A 17068-nucleotide genomic window follows, 5' to 3' on the forward strand; every position below is an offset into this window, starting at 1 on the left:
TAATGCTGCTAAAAAATAATGTCTTGGTGCCTATATTGTATTGTGAGCTCTGACAGCCTGTGATATGATCATCTTTCTATCATCATTGTAATACCACATCTTAGTTATTAAATTTTCAAAAACTGCAAGAGTTAGAAAAAGATAGAAGAGTGATTTTATCATGATTTTTTATTCTCTTTTTCGTCTTTATGATACCATCTAAAGCTGCCCCAGGGTGTTTTCTGAGGGCTCTGGAACCCAGGTTAAATAGCTTTCTATAGAGAACTGAACAGGCTTAAATTCACCATCTTAACTTATTAGAAGAACACAATTTTATTCATTTTTGTTCTCTCTCCTCTTTGCCCTTTGTTTGCTCACTGATTTTGCTCTGGGAATCTCTATCAAAAATGGAGAGAGAAGAGGAAAGTAAGATATAGCCCCTGCCCTCGAGGGCCCCTGAGTCTATTTGAGGACAGAGATGATGCAAGAAGGAATATGGCAGGGGCTCTGGAGATTTGAGTGGTGTAAATAAATGATGCTTATAAAGGAGTATTGGACAGTAATAGTAGACAGTGAAATAATTGTGAGGACCATGGAATGCTTAGCTGGAAATTTGAGAGTCATCAGTAGGGGAACACTGATAACATTTGAAATAGGAAGTATCACAGTCATAGGAATGTTTTAGAAAGGTCTTGGTGACATGGTGCTCCTCAGGAACAAGAAGCCATGAGTTTGAAAAAAACAGATTTTTAAAATGAATCCCAACTTGCAATGTAAAGGACAAAGGTACTTTTCCATTAAAAAAATGGTCTTTTTTAATTTTATTTTTTATTTGAGAGAGAGAGAAAGCAAGGGAGAGGGGGAGAGAGGGAGAGGGAGAGGGAGGGAGAGGGAGAGGGAGGGAGAGGGAGAGAGAGAGAGAGGGAGAGGGAGAGAGAGAATATGAACCAGGCTTCACTCTCAGCGTGGAGCCCAATGCAGGGCTTGATCCCATGACCCTGGGATCATGACCTAAGCCACAATTAAGTGTCAGAAACTCAACCCACTGAGCCACCAAGCCACCCCTAAAAAATGGCTTTTAAAAGTTGTTTGTGGTAAATAAGGCATACAAGGGCCAAGTATAGAGGACATTGTACCTCGGGATTGCAGTTTGTTTTGCTTATTTATAGTTTTTTCTACTCTGGCTCCTTTGTCATCTTACTATGGAAATGCTAATAGCATGTACTTCCTAAGACTTCCTAAGAAATATAATATATATACAGAACACAGAGTATTGTTCTTCAATGTAGTAAACATTAAAAAAAAAAAAACTTAAAAAGTAAAATCTTAAAGCTGCTGCAATACACCAGACATAAATGATCACAATCAGAAATAATTTGGGCTTCTAGGATTCTGAAGATGAAAAATAAAGTGCAGGATGTTTTTAAAGTGCTTATTATTGAAAATAAGGCAATATATGGCATAATTAAAAGACAAGTAGTTGATGATGGTAACTGGGAGGGGAACTACACTAAGTACAGCCCAGCTCAAGTCCTATTGAGAAAGAAAGGGCAGTGGGTCCACCCTCCATTACCTTAGAAAACACACAGAGGAATTAGCTTTATAAACATTTTTGAAGCAGATTTTTAAAATGCAGAAGAATGCAAAATTAATATCTAAATACCAAAGGGACATTCATTAAGAGACCAATCTGGGGGCGCCTGGGTGGCTCAGTCGGTTAAGCGTCCGACTTCGGCTCAGGTCATGATCTCACGGTCCGTGAGTTCGAGCCCCGTGTCGGGCTCTGTGCTGACAGCTCAGAGCCTGGAGCCTGTTTCAGATTCTGTGTCTCCCTCTCTCTGACCCTCCCCCGTTCATGCTCTGTCTCTCTCTGTCTCAAAAATAAATAAACGTTAAGAAAAATTAAAAAAAAAAAAAAAGAGACCAATCTGAATTAGGCATTTCGTCATTTTCTTTGGTTTTGTGATTGTTCCAATCTAATTATTTTATTAAAAGTTCAGCATTATTTTCTAAGTCCTTAGGGTGAGAAACACATAAGGAAATGTACAGGTACTACGAAGGCTTTGTCAAGACTTTTGGGAAGAGGATAATGAGTTCTGTTTCTGTCACAAATTTTAAAGAGGTAGGAATTATTCTCTACCTCACAGCTAATTAAGGCTTTGGTTTCTGAAAACACTGGCCTTGCAGAAAGGAGACTACACACAAGGTTTACTCTTCTCCGGTCTCCCTGTCAGGCTGAGCAGCACTCTCCCATGTGGACCAGCGACCTTGTGGCCCCCATAGAGAATACTTGAGAAGAGCCCAAGGTACTTGTCATGACTGATTTCAAACAGATCACAACTTTTCAGCAGGGTTATTGAGGAATTCAACTTTAGCGGCCTGTGTTGTCCACATTTCAAGAGTTAGGTCATCACACGTTCCTTATGTGCTTTCTGCCCCTTGGCATACTTTCAAATCACAAAATATGAGATGCGCATGTGGTTGGAGTAGTAAAGGCCAAGAAAAGCTGTCACATCAGTATCTATCCTTTATGATCCCTGGTAACAAGTTGTAGGTTGTCTCAGCTTTCACCATGCTTGACGTGCCATCGGGAAAACATGCAAAACAGATACATTACATCTTTCTGTACAAGTTTTAATTCCAGTTTTTGCTTTGAGAGTACAGGTGTCACTGCTTAGCAAAAAACACTTACTACCGAGTTATATATATTGTGCAGCCATTGTTTTAAAGCTTTGATGTTGTCACGTGATTTTCCCTTGATTTGGAGATACTTTCTTGGCCTTTCATATAATCAGCAAATCAAAATAACCAAAGAAACCAAACCCAATATAACTACATAATATTTTCATTTGTTAATGTTACCTCTGTTAACAGTTTAATTTTTTCTATTTAGACTGCTTTCTCCAGGTTTTACTGCTATAGAAAACAGTCACCATTTCAGATGCTTTTAACAACAAAGGCTTATTTCTTGCTCATATCCCATGCTGGAACAAGTCAAGAAAATGAGATCAATCAATCTTCAACCCAGTACTTGACCCCAAACTAATTATATACACATACAAGAAAAGGATCAGACACATATGGTTTAACTAGCATCATTGATTCAAGAGTAAAAACATAACAATTCCTCATACTACCATTATTCAAGAAAATAAGTTCTTTCTCCTTTTTTGATAGTAAAATAGTAGCAGAAAGAAGTCATTTTTTTAAAAGAGTATAACACTTTAAGCCTAATACTTCTCCCTAATACTTTAAGCCTAATCAGAAACTACAATTACATAGATATTGGCCTGATATATACAATCTTTAAATTATATATATATATATATATATATATATATATATATATATATATACACACATATACATATATATATATACACACATATGCACACATATGAGATATATATACATATATACACACATATATATGTGTATATATATATATAATCAGTATGTCATTTAATCTCCCAAGAAAGCTTTTTTTTTTTTCAGCTTTTGTAATAATCAACTTACCTTGAAAGTAAAATAAAAGGACGGATGAAGGGAAAATGTTTTGAGGCATAAAAGAGAAACATACAACATAGAAAAGTATCATATAAAGTAAAAGAGGAAGTGGATTTAAGAGGAAAACCAAGGTGACATCATAAGAGGCTATACTGTTGGGCAATGTGAGACAAAGCAGAAAGTATGGCTGTCTCCCACTATTATGAACTGAAAACTGAAATGGGCGAATTGCCTGATGATACATCCTTTGTGAGGAGGGGAGAATAGATTACAATAGAGTTCTGTCTGATTCCAAAATTCACACCTGCTGTTTGTGTCACACCATACCAGCACTTTAATTTCAAACAATAGTGTAAATTAATTGATTGAATTAAATTACATTTAATTGCATATATTGTGTATATGTGTATATATATATACATACATGTGTGTGTGCCTGTGTATTATATTTTGCATATATATGGATATATATGTCATGTATATAAATATATATGTATACATATGTATACATATACATGTATACATATGTATACATATACATGTATACATATGTATACATGTATACATGTATATGTATATATGTATATATATAATGTGTATCTATTCATATATATTTTTTCCATGGCAAAGTATTCATCAGGCAAGCCCTTCTAGAATTTGTGTCATGGAAAGAAAAGCATTTCTTTGTTGGCTGCATCCTGGGACAAGAACTGAAGTATCACACAATTTGTATCATTGAAGAAGTAAAAATTTTACATGCCCAAGTGGCTAGAATGTGATCATCTGATTTTATAAAGGGAAGAATTAATAAATGAAAAGGGGAAGGGAAGGAGAAAGGAAACAAAAAAAAAAAAAAAGGAAGAAAATATTTGCCTTTTACTGTGGTTCTTATATATAAAGTGTTTCACATAGTGGGAAATGACTGATCAGTAACAAGCTGAAAGCATGTTATTATGAATGGTGCTATATATTCTTCATAGAATAGATTATGGCACATGTATATGACACGTCTCTACACATGTGTAGTCAATCATACGTGTTCAACCATGTGTCCTCCATCCTTCATGAATTCATTCATTCATTTTGTCAAATGGCAAACATATTGATTGACCAGACATACACATTGACCATGTGCCAGACACTGTTCAACAAATGAGAGCATACAAAGATGAATAATAGTTGTCAATCAGTCTAGCATTGTCATAGGAAAATACACATTTAGATATTTATGAATGTATAGAGAGAGAATTTGAAATTATAATCTACCATATTCATGACTGTATATCAAATGCATAAAAATATTTTAACTACCCCCAGATTGCAGTTTTCTCCATAATGTAAAATATTACTATAATATTTTATAGGATTTTAGATTGATTAAAGACTTTTTGTCTTAACTTCCTGAATCAATTTTTAGCCCATTGCCTGCATAAACCTTCTCACCTTGTCAGAAATGTAATCTAACACTTGGATTAGGAAAGAAACGTGTTAATAGGCATCTTTCGTCATAAGGCCTCCAAAGTATTTGTCTGCAACATGCTTCTATAAATGTTGACAAATCTGGTGACTGTTGTATGACTAATTAACATTTACACAGGATACATAAATTTGTTAATTTATACTGAAGTTTGACTTTAGCAAATCATTCTCATATGCTTTATCTAAATTACTTGTTGTGTTTCTAAAACAATTAAATGTAAAAATATCTTTTGAAAGTTCAGGTCCTAGATTTTGAGGAAGGCTGAAATGTGGTAATTGAGAAGTTGACATCAATACTAATAAAAGGTTCCTTAATCAAGTAGAAGTGTTTGATAGAAAGCTTTGGTGTTACCTTTTGGTGGATAGGTAGTAATCTTGTAAGTAGAACAAAGGGAATGCTGAAGTACCAAAAAGGAGAAGGCAATTTTTATATCAGAACCACTTTTCAATGATGTAGGCTATAAATTACTATGGTTAGCATCAATATCCCAGCACATGAGCACCACAATAGAAATTAAATATATTTTTAGAGAATTAAAGTTATATTGGTCTTACAGACATTCACACATTCAAAACCTTGTGATAACACTTGCTGATCTCCCTACCATTGCCCCAAATTTGCATGGGATTAACGTACCTTTAACAATACTTAATAAGTGCATTTGGATATATCAGACATCCTCATAATAATTTGTTTCAGATTTCACCACCCCGTACCACAGAATCTCTAAGAATTGGGAAGGGCCTTCATGAGTTTTTTTTTTTTTTTTTTAATAGAAAAATTCTTTATTGTTTACCCTTATTTTGCGCTAGATCATAAAATATTCAGGTGGCAAACTAGTTACTTTGTGCACATGGCAGTAAGCATAGAGAATTCCACCCCCCCTACATACACACAGTTTAGTATGTTTTTAAGGTGGTTGTGGGACTAGACTTTTGTCTTGGCAATGTATAGAGAGAGCTTTCTACATTACAGCGTGTATCCTGTTTTGTCTCCTACCTTTGGCTGTAGCATTATAACCACTGTTTCTAATGTTTTTATGACTTCAGTTACATCCATCATATTACTTAGTACTAATTTTATGATTAATCTTTTTTCCCTTTCATTTGGTGTATTCAGTGTATTCAGTGAAGTGGAAATTGTCCACACACTCTTAAAAACACCTCATACTTTTTAGATTTGCTTTATATAAAATTTTCTGGAAACTATCTAGATGATAAAAAAATTTCCATTACCAAAGATTTTTTTTAATGTTTATTCTGTCATCATTTCACACTTTGGTGGCCATTTTTGCTCAAGTGGCCTGCACATAATTTTATGTTTAAACATTTCTAACTTAAACCACCCAATCTTAAACGACTTCCCTTTCTGAATAATTTCTTGGCAAACTAGATTTGATCTTTTCTTTTGTAACCCTCCTTACTTCTTAAAATAAATCACTTTAATCCATTCTGGGTTTTTTTTCATGCCCATTTCTTCAATTTCTTTTTCATTTTTAAAACTTTTCCTAAAATAATTGTTGGTCAGAGTATATTGAATATCTCATTTTATTTATTTATTTTTTTATATTAATATTTCTCAGAAAACAAGAACTCCTTCCTGGTGCACCTGAGTGGCTCACTTAAGTGTCCAACTCTTGATTTCCTCTTAGGTCATTTCTTGATCTCACATTTCTTGAGACAGAGCAATGGGCTCTGTGCTGACCGGGCAGAGCCTGGTAGGGATTCTTTCTCTCCTTCTTTCTCTGCCCTTACCCCTCTTATGCTCTTTCTCTATCTCTCTCAAAACAAATAAAATTAACTTAAAAAAAAAAATTCTTTCTGACCAAATTCTCTTAGTATTGAAATAAAATTAGTTTTGTCTTACTAATTTTATCAGTACTAGGTAACACAATGATTTAATGGAATATTTTAAAACTATACATTATTCTAGAGTTGAATCAAGTATACTTATAAAAATAACATAAATTTAAGCTATGTTTCTTAAGCCTTCTGAAGAAAACAAAACAGGGTGAGACCTAGATGTTGCCATGTAGGAAGTAACAGTTAAATTAATAGGACTACATAAATGGAAATTGTAGTACAAAGCTGTATGTAAAAAATACCACATAAGTGAAATATAGTGAATAGCTTAGGAAGTTAAAATTGTATTCAGTATTAATATAGATGAATTTATAAATTATGGATATTTAAAGATATATTCGGCACATCTACAATATTTTGGAACCAACATAAAATTGTGAAGTTGATATCAAGAAGGATATAAATACTCTTTAATAACATGTGCCTCATTGTCACTGCTAGAGACAGAATGTTAAACATTACTGACCACAAGTGTGAACCAGTGTGGTAATTCCTACAATTCTACTAGTAAAATAATGCACAATTTCCTTTTGTGCAGATAATAGTTTGACTTTCTTATTAAGGAGCTGGTACTCTCCTGGGCATGAGGGAGTAAAGAAAAACATTTCTTCCTATTCCTGCATTGACTTAGAAGGATCATGGCATTGTCATAGAGAACAATGATGAAATCATAACACCACATTTTATTTCTACCAGTTATTAGCTATGCTTTTCTGGCAAATTATTTGAGCATGTACTTCCTCATTTCACACAGTGCATAATTTGAACTAGGCTATTATAGAAGTGAATAAGAGTATTTTTGATACGAATATACTTATCCTAAGATCTGGCACAAAGTTCAGCAAATGCTAATTGGACTTTTTAGGCAAAATTTCACCTCAAAGTTAGGGCAGGGAATTTTTGAGGCATGTTACAAAAAAGAATCATTAGGTATATATGAAAAGAACTTTAGCTCAGAAGGTTGTGAAACAATAACAGATTAAAAGGTGTTTTACAGGAAAATTAACAAGTGAATACATAACTAAACATCTAAATATATAACATTTTTCAGTATTACTATCTGTGAGGAGAGGAGTACACAAGGTACTGGGAGCTACATAGAGATTTTCAAAGTTAGGAACACCATGCAAATGTCCTGTTGCCAACACCATGAGTAAAATTTGCAAAATTACTTGTAAAAAAATATTTGGCAAATGGCTTAATTTTTAAAAATTTCTTTACCTAGGGGTGCCTGGGTGGCTTAGTCAGTTGAGCATCTGACTTCAGCTCAGGTCATGATCTCACTGTCGGTGAGTTCAAACCCTGCATCAGGCTCTGTGCTGACAGCTCGGAGCCTGTTTCAGATTCTATGTCTCCCTCTCTCTCTGCCCCTTCCCCACTCATGCTGTGTCTCTCTCTGTCAAAAATAAACAAACATTAATTTTTTTTGTAATTTCTTTACATAATATATATGGCAATACTACAAAATAAGTCTGGTTAACAAAATGTAATAATATTTTTTATTTTTATTGAGGTTTTTGGAGCACCAAAATATGCATTCAAAACATGCATGGCACAAGTTTTGTAAGGCTTCCTTAATCCCTTTGTGTCATTGTTTCCCCTGTGAGATTTTTTTTTCTTCTGAGTGTCTCAATCATCATGGTTAATAAGGGCAGCCTCATATATATATACGATATATATGGAGAAATACAATTCCAAATTGCTTTAAGGTTCACCTTTGAATTTTACTTTGGTCCGAAGAGTCCCATGACCTTTAAGTTTGATGAAAAGAGGGAGTAGTTATTAATCTCTTTATTTTATTTTGAAGTTCTCCCAAAGCAGGTGACTCAAGACATTTCTGCAAAATGACATTCGTAGACCATGTAAGTTGATCATTGTTACACAGGAAAAGGCAATATCTCAGATTTTAATACACCTTCAGTATTTTTTATCTGATGTTCTCAATTCTCGGTCACTCTACTTCTTCAGAGCCAGCACTATTTTGGACAGTTTAATTACATGTCTTATATCTATGCTTAAATGTAAAAACTGTTCCTTTTTAAAGATTATTTTTATACCCTTATATATGCCAAACTTATGATATTCCAAAAATGTTCACTCTTCTTCATTTGAATATCTGCTATACTATTCCTTTTACACAAAGTTATTTCATTGTGCCTCAGAATATTATAATTGAAAGAGTATATTGTAACTATACAACAATTTCAAAGAATTATTTTTTTCTTAAATTTATTTTTTTAATTTAATCCAAATTACATCCATATAGTGCAACAATGATTTCAGGAGTAGATTCCTTAATGCCCCTTTCATTCAGCCCATCCCCCTTCCACAACCCCTCCAGTAACTCTGTTTGTTCTCCATATTTAAGAGTCTCTTATGTTTTGTCCCCCTCCCTGTTTTTATATTATTTTTGCTTCCCTTCCCTTGTGTTCATCTGTTCTGTCTTAAAGTCCTCATATGAGTGAAGTCATATGATATTTTTCTTTCTCTATTTTCCCTTAGCATAATACTCTCTAGTTCCATCCATGTAGTTGCAAATGGCAAGATTTCATTCTTTTTGATTGCTGAGTAATACTCCACTGTGTGTGTGTGTATAAATATATATATGTGTGTGTGTGTAAATATATATACACACACACACACATATATATACATATATAAAATAAATGAAATATAAAATATGTTGTAATTAAGTCTATTGTATACATATAGGTATAATGAAAGTGGAAGAATAAGATTAAGAAAAGAATGCAGCAGTTAATTATCTTTCTTTTTAATGTCAATAGCCTTAGAGAGAAGGGAAGAAGTCAAAAACAAAGTGAAATCTATAACGCTTTACCAGGCAGCTATTGACTTCAAGAAATTGTTAGGAGCCATAAAAAAGAATCTTGCCATTTGCAACAAAATAGAAATACAGAGTATAATGCTAAGAGAAGAGGATCAGAGAAAGACAAATACAGTATCATCTCATTCATATGGGAAATTTAAGAAAAAAACAGATGAGCAAAGGAAAAAAGGAGAGAAAGAGACAAACCAAGAAACAGGCCCTTAACTATAGAGAACAAACTGATGATTACCACAGGGGAGGTAGGTAAGGGGATAGAGGAAATAGGGGATTGGGATCGAAGAGTACACTTATCACAATGCAAAAAAATAAAAAGATTAAAAACTTCCAGGAGTAATATCTTTATATGATGTTGTGAAGAAAGAAGGATAAATGATAGTTTAAATAAATCTCTCTCTACCTTCTTCTCTATATCCATGTCCCAACAATACTAGTTAAAATTTGCCAAAATGTCAGGGCGCCTGGATGGCTCAGTCAGTTAAGCATCCATCTTCAGCTCATGTCATGATCTTACGGCTTGTGAGTTCGAGCCCTGTGTCAGGCTCTGTGCTAACAGCTTAGAGCCTGAAGGCTGCTTTGGATTCTGTGTCTCCCTCTCTCTCTCTACGCCTCCCCCACTCATGATCTGTCTCTGTCTCAAAAATAAATAAGCATTAATTTTTTTTAATTCACCAAAGTGTTTAAATAGTTAAATAATTCAGACCACCATGGAGACAAACACAAGAAAAGGAAGCTAATTTTTATTGTCCTAAGGTTAAGGATAGTAGGAAACAATTATAGAATAAGTGTAAAGGAATGATATACAATATACAGGCGTTTGTGCTGGTAAGAAATATATAGATATAGATATAGATATATAGATATAGATATAGATATCTACATATAATTTATAGATTATAATCTACATCTATCTACATCTATATCTATATATCTATCTAGATAGATATCGATATCTATCGATATATATCTATCTATCTAGATATAGATATAGATATATATTATATAGGGAGGGCCATGAAGGACTAACTTGAATACAATTGTCTGAGAATGATTAGCAGGGAGCAGTGGATTGCAACAGTATAGATTAAAGATGACCAGGACATGGACTGTGGATTTTGCTTGAGGAAAAATGAAAAAAAGATGCCAAAGATATTATAGTCAGCATGATAATGCAAATGATTCAGTGAGGAATTGGACAGGAAATTTTGATGATCCTCAGACATTCCGATTCCTAAATGCTCTGCCATTAATGGCTTTGATTATTGTAGTCTGCTCACAGTATGAAGATTTATGAATTTCTGTAAAGATGGTAAAAATACTTGGTCTTAAATCAACCACTGGAAGAAGAACTCGTGGAGCAGCAAATGCCTTAAGTAGTCATTGTGTAATGTAGGCAACAAGAGTAATGATTTCTATGTAATATCTCAAAAGAGATTATTTTTTGAAATGGGAACAAATGTAGAACAGTAGAACATATTTTATCTTTGGCCATAAAACATTGTTTTATAAGGAGTATAGGGAAAATTGCAAGGTGATCATCATCTGATTAAGATGTATAACAGTTAAAATTAATTATTTCTCCAGCACAGTCTCTGAGAGTTATTTCCAGTATGTAATAAGTAAAATATTCCCTGAAGATTAGGAATTTAATCGTGCTTCCATAGTTTAAAACAGAAAAGCTTTATTACCATGAGCAGGTGATTTCTTTTATCCATAATAATTACTGGATTCCAAGCTATGGATAAAATAGGTAATTAATCAATACTGTTAACAAATACCACCTGTCCTACCTAAATGATTTCAGTTTAGAATTAAGAATCACACTATATTTATCTTGTTTAAAAATCTCTCTTTACTCCTTTGGAGTTCTAAAGGGATATTTTTCATAACTTCCTAAAGTACTTGAAATACATGACGTTCATATCAGAACACAGTCTGGTCAATTAGTATTTAATCCTTCCATTCCTGAGCAATTCCTTTTTTTTTTTTTTTTTTTTTAACTTCCAAGCATCTCAGTGTAATGATGAGCCCAGAGGTTCTTATCATAACAAAGATATATATCGTAACATAACAAAATATATCTCAGGTCATTCCTCTTATTTAACATCAGTCCTGATTTAGGTTTGTTTTCTTTTGGTTCAGCTTAGTTACCAAAAGAGGTAATGTAAAGAGCAAATTTTTATATTTTAATTTGTAATTCAATGTAATTGGGCAAAAATAACCTTTTATACATCAGCTATATAATGAAATTATTAAGCAATTGGTATTGGTTTTCTCCCCACCCCACCCCCCCCCCCCATTGGAGTATGAAGCATCTTCAGGAAGATTTGACAAACGTAAAGTTACATTAAAAAAAAATTTTTTTTGCAGTGATGAGAATTCATTCTGATGTGTTTACAAATTCATTCTAAATACCTTATTCCAAATTATCTGTGGGTTGTGTCAAGAATTAAAAACTGTAAAGAATTGGAACAATTTTCTAGGTCATTCATCTGCAAAACCACAACTGAAGAGGAAAATAAATGATTTTTAAAAATCAACAGCTTTATTCATTGTTCACTTTATTATAATTACGTGAAAAGGCGCTCATTCCATTACCTCAATTCAGGAATGTAGACAGTCATTGACCTGGCCCTAAACCTTATTTATCTATTTTAATGATTTATTGCATTATGGTATATAGTAAATGTGTACAGGAAATATGTATGTAAGCTTTTTATAAAGAATGTAAACAAAAAGATGATGCATGAATGATGACCTAATACTAATATATTATTTTTCATTTAAACCATACTCCATACTCATACTTTTACAATATCATTATTAATCAAATAACTATATTCTTGAGTTGTAACATTATCGTCAATTATGCTGGCATTGATGTTTTAATGAAACAAATTTTTTTCACAATTTGAATTTTTTAGTAATGATTTTATGAGATTTTTCCCATGTTTTAGGAGAGCCAATACTTTCTTCATAAATATCCCAGATAATTCACATGGCATCATTGAAGCCTAGTTCCAAAAACAGCTTCAGCTATCTGAATTGGCTATGACAGAATTGGCAGAAACCTTGAAATTGCAGTTATTTAGTCTGGCCACCATGCCCAGAAAGATCTACTTGGAATGGTTCTGGAAGCTGTTCTTTTATTGTGTGCAACTATTCTTAATATGGTAGTATTTGACAGTCATTTTAGGTAAGAACTGAAGCCAATTAAATGGTTTCTCTGTGGATTTCCTCTGACAGATGCACAGAGGCATCTTGTGTTAGCCAATAGGCATTATTTAAACATAGCTAAATCCATTCCAGCATTTATTTTGATGCAACCAGCTATTATATGGCTGTGATTTATGTTTAAGTAAAGGATTTTAATCAGATCTATTATTTTCATCCTCTGCTGTACTCTTATCACAGAGTCATGGTACCTCTAAGGGGAAATGGGAAGACAATCTCCCATGAAAATCCTGGGCACATTCTCTTGTTTCCATACTAATAGGAGTCTGATTTTAAGTGGGAAAACACTGTTATTTCCCTATCCGTGATTAGAAAAGTAAAAATTATGTAGCTTGAACTGAGACAGATGACCATTTGCTGTTTTGTGTTTAGTTACACTTTGGACATAGAGCAAGCCAGAAAAAAAAAAAAAAAATCCCAGAAACTTAATAAAGATGGATTTGCTTGAAGGGCAAACTCAGTTTTTATGGTGGTTACTTATAATTTTCGGTACTTTTTAAATGAATTCCCAATTCTTAAGATTTCAGTTTTTCTATAAAATATGCTAAATTGATGATTTGACATAAAGAAAAATGACTATAAACCTAAAATTTTTAAAGTATTTCAACAAGTGAAGTACAGTTGAAGTTACCCTCAGCATATTGGCAATACACAGGACATTAGCAGAAATCTCGACCTAGTATTTACGAATCTGTGATGGCTGGCTCCTCTAGTTCATTTTGTTGGAAGTTAGTACATTAGCAGACTTGTGAGTTTTGTTATGAACCAATTTTTCTTCTTCTTCTTTTTTTATTTTTTTTATTTTTCTAGATGCTCCACCAACTGGTCAGGCACACAATGTGAGAGACCAGCCCCAAAGAGCAGCAAGTCTGATAATATTAACACAAGTAAGTTCCTCAGCTTAACATGATGAATGTTCTACATGGTACAGAAATCATTCTCTTATGCCATTACTGGGGGACTTGAGTCTTGGAATTTCTCCTTCAAGGAATTTTTCAGGAGATATATTGCAATCCAGGTGTTTTGGGAAGGATAGAGCACTGAGCTCACATGGTGACAAGATCGAGCATTTACGTGTTCTTTCAGGTAGAAAGAGTTCAAACTTTGGCAGGTTTCAGAATGCACATCTGCAAACCTAGCATAAGTTTTTCTTGGGAAATGGGAAACGTCAGTGTACTAAGGCTTCAAATATCACAGTGGATATGAGAATGCTCCAGGAAAAAAAAAGCAATTCCATGTTTTAATTAGAGCAAAGTATATTTTCTTGAAATGCATTTCAGTATGTTTTTGGAGAGCATACGTGACTGGTGAGTCTTAAAGAAAAGTATATTAACAAGAAAATCTTAATAAGGATCATGGGTTGATTTATTGCTTATCTTTAAAGTATTGGTTTTGAAGTGTATTAAAATGTAGTTTAACATTTTTCAAATCCTTTTTTTGTGCAGTTATAGTCTTAGGGCAGGTCACTGATATGAAAGTCCATCTACATCATCATTTGTGTGTCTACGCATGTATTTTTAACAACTTTAAACAATTTTATGAAAATTTTCAAAATGAAAGTTTCCCAATTTACACATATTGTCACTAATTTTATTATGAGTGAAGCACTTTTGAAATATGTAATATCTATCAAGTGGGTAAATATATTCTTGAAGAAGAAAAATTATATCCCTGATTGACAAATGCTTACTTCAGCATTTTTGTCTCTAGTCCGTCACTGCTGGTGAAAAAAAAAAACTTCATTTTTTTAAAAATTTTTTTCAACGTTTATTTATTCTTCAGAGATAGAGAGAGACAAAGCATGAGGAGGGGAGGGGCAGAGAGAGAGGGAGACACAGAATCCAAAGCATCCTCCATGCTCTGAGCTGTCAGCACAGAGCCCTACGCGGGGCTTGAATCCACAAACCATGAGATCGTGACCCAGGCCCAAGTCAGACACTTAACTGACTGAGCCACCCAGGTACCCCTGAAAAAACTTTCTTGAAAACAAAAAACATACTATGGAGTTTGTAAAAAAGGCAAGGAACTACCAGAGGCAAAAGTATGCAATTTTTATATCCTAGATGTAGGATCCTAGTGTTTGCTGATCTACTTGTTTGTTCCAACTGCCCCCAGATAGTTTCTCTATCACTGCTTGAAATTCTCTAAGCAAAACTGTCCAAATTTCCACCATTTAGAAATTAATTTGGTCAAATAGACATGAGCATCTTTGAAAAATGTCAAATAGGTCTAGAATAAATAGCCTAGACATGAATATTTGAATTTGCAGAGATGAGTAATCATTGGTCATATAGTATTATTAGGGGTTTACCCTGGAATTTGTGTGTTCTCCTTAGGGAAAGGAAAGGAGGGAAAGGGAAAGGAAGACAAAGAAGGAGAAGGGAAGAGAAAGGGAAGGTCAGGGCATTAAGAAATCTATGGGGACATTACTGTAGGAATAGAGTACTGGAATTTGAGAAACTGGTTCATAAAAGTTAGTAGAGGACACGAATATGCCTTGCCTAATTTGATATTGAAAAAGGAGAGGGAAAGAAATACTTCCTTTTCTCTCTTCCCAGGATGTAGGGCTTATACCCATATTACAAATAATAGTTCTGGAGCCATACTAATTTATATATGATTTTGTAAACCAGTTACAAAACTCAGCAATCATTAATAGCATTGTTTTTTAGCGAAAAGTACATTTCGAGCTACTAACCTATAGAACACACTGAATTTATAAGTTGAGAATTTTGAAGACAAGTTATTTTAACCTTTTGTTTATGGTGATTTCTCAGTTAGATAAATGAGATACATAGCCTTAACAGAGTAAAAAACAACTTTATTGATAAACTCTGAAAAGAAAGAAGGAAAAAGAGTAGTATGTCAATTGAATTTTTTTAATTTGGCATAAGTTCCATCCACAAGGGAAAGCTTGGTGTTTGGAAGGTGGATTGGAGGAGGGAATGCCAGATGTTTTTATTGGAGGGTGCTATCTCCAATTATTTGCATGGCCATAAAGCTCCCTTATAAGGCTGATGCCTTTCATTGCATGCAACAGTTCTGAGAAGGGACTATCAAAAAGAAGAAGTTGCAAGTATTTGTAGCCCTTTTTCCAAAGTTTCTAACGTTCTTCCTTCCATCACTGATTTAAAGTCGTTAAATTTAATAGAAGTATCAATGCACATTGAAAGGGCTATTAGCTCTGTAAATGTCAAATTTTCCTAAATTTGAGCAAAGTTGACCACATAATGACACTATTAAAAGGTACTTATCATCAGACATTTATGCTTAGCGAAACTTGCCTCAATAACTCTGGAAGAAGGAAAAAAAGTAAACTGATCCCACCTGAGGTAAGAGGATTATTTTTATTCTCTGTTAAAGCCCTGTGGTTTTGAATGGTTGTCAAATGTTCCCCAAACTTGGAGAGAAGTCATCCACCCAATAGGAAAAGATAGATACTTTAGCAGTGTGTTTTCAGATCTGTATTTCCACTAAGAGTGAAGCATTCCTTAACTATCAGACCTTGGAATAATAAAGAATACACGGCTTCTGTTGGCCTGATGACTGTCAACTGGCAAGGAGATTCACCTTTCCAATTGATGCACAGATTTCTTAATCATCTTGGAGTAGTCATACTGATGTTTTCTGGCTGTTGCTGTTTAAAGATTCTAAAAATCAGCCTGTGGAGTTAAACAGATCTATTATCCTAGAATATTCTGCTGAGGTTCCACTTAAAAAAGCTAGTCTGACTCTTCTGAAGTTGTTTTGAAGAGTTTAAAATTAAACATGATAAAATATTCCTTGTATACTTCTATTTCAATTTTACCTAAGGTTTTAAGGGAGTGAATGCTCAATGTTTGAATTATGCTGTTCATATTTGCTAAAATTAAGGAGGATAAAAATATACTCAGCATTTATGAGGCAGTAATATTCAGATGCTGTATTTTAATACAGTGACAACAGAGAAGTGATATCTGTTAGGGGTCTGTGTTTCCTTTTTTCCTATCTCGCCCTTATCTCTTTTATACCATCCTGTTTCAAAATAGAAAAAAAAAAAATTATGCTATACCAAGGACCCAAAACTTTGTAAATTTAGAGAGATAACTGAAAAATGCAACAAAATAATGGCTTTGTCCTAATTCTCCCAAGGCATATTTATCAAGCCTCAACTAAGTGTCA

At 33.7% G+C, this 17068-nt stretch overlaps 1 protein-coding gene and 1 long non-coding RNA gene across 4 annotated transcripts in view; one reads left to right on the forward strand and one right to left on the reverse strand.

The window, feature by feature from the left end:
• LRP1B (LDL receptor related protein 1B) overlaps positions 1-17068 on the forward strand; it is a 1899539-nt gene that overhangs the window by 1870903 nt on the left and 11568 nt on the right. For all 3 annotated transcript variants that reach the window (XM_078451331.2, XM_078451332.2, XM_078451333.2), the window contains one exon: positions 13718-13794. In XM_078451331.2, coding sequence (XP_078307457.2) covers positions 13718-13794 — 77 coding nt within the window. The remainder of the gene's footprint in view (positions 1-13717; positions 13795-17068) is intronic.
• LOC132673490 (uncharacterized) overlaps positions 15773-17068 on the reverse strand; it is a 44673-nt gene continuing 43377 nt past the window's right edge. Inside the window, exon 3 of the long non-coding RNA XR_013557323.2 lies at positions 15773-16569. This is a non-coding gene — a long non-coding RNA (uncharacterized LOC132673490). The remainder of the gene's footprint in view (positions 16570-17068) is intronic.

This window comes from Panthera onca, chromosome C1 (genome assembly GCF_046562875.1).
Source record: "Panthera onca isolate mPanOnc1 chromosome C1, mPanOnc1 haplotype 2, whole genome shotgun sequence".
In the NCBI taxonomy this organism is placed as follows: Eukaryota; Metazoa; Chordata; class Mammalia; order Carnivora; family Felidae; genus Panthera; species Panthera onca.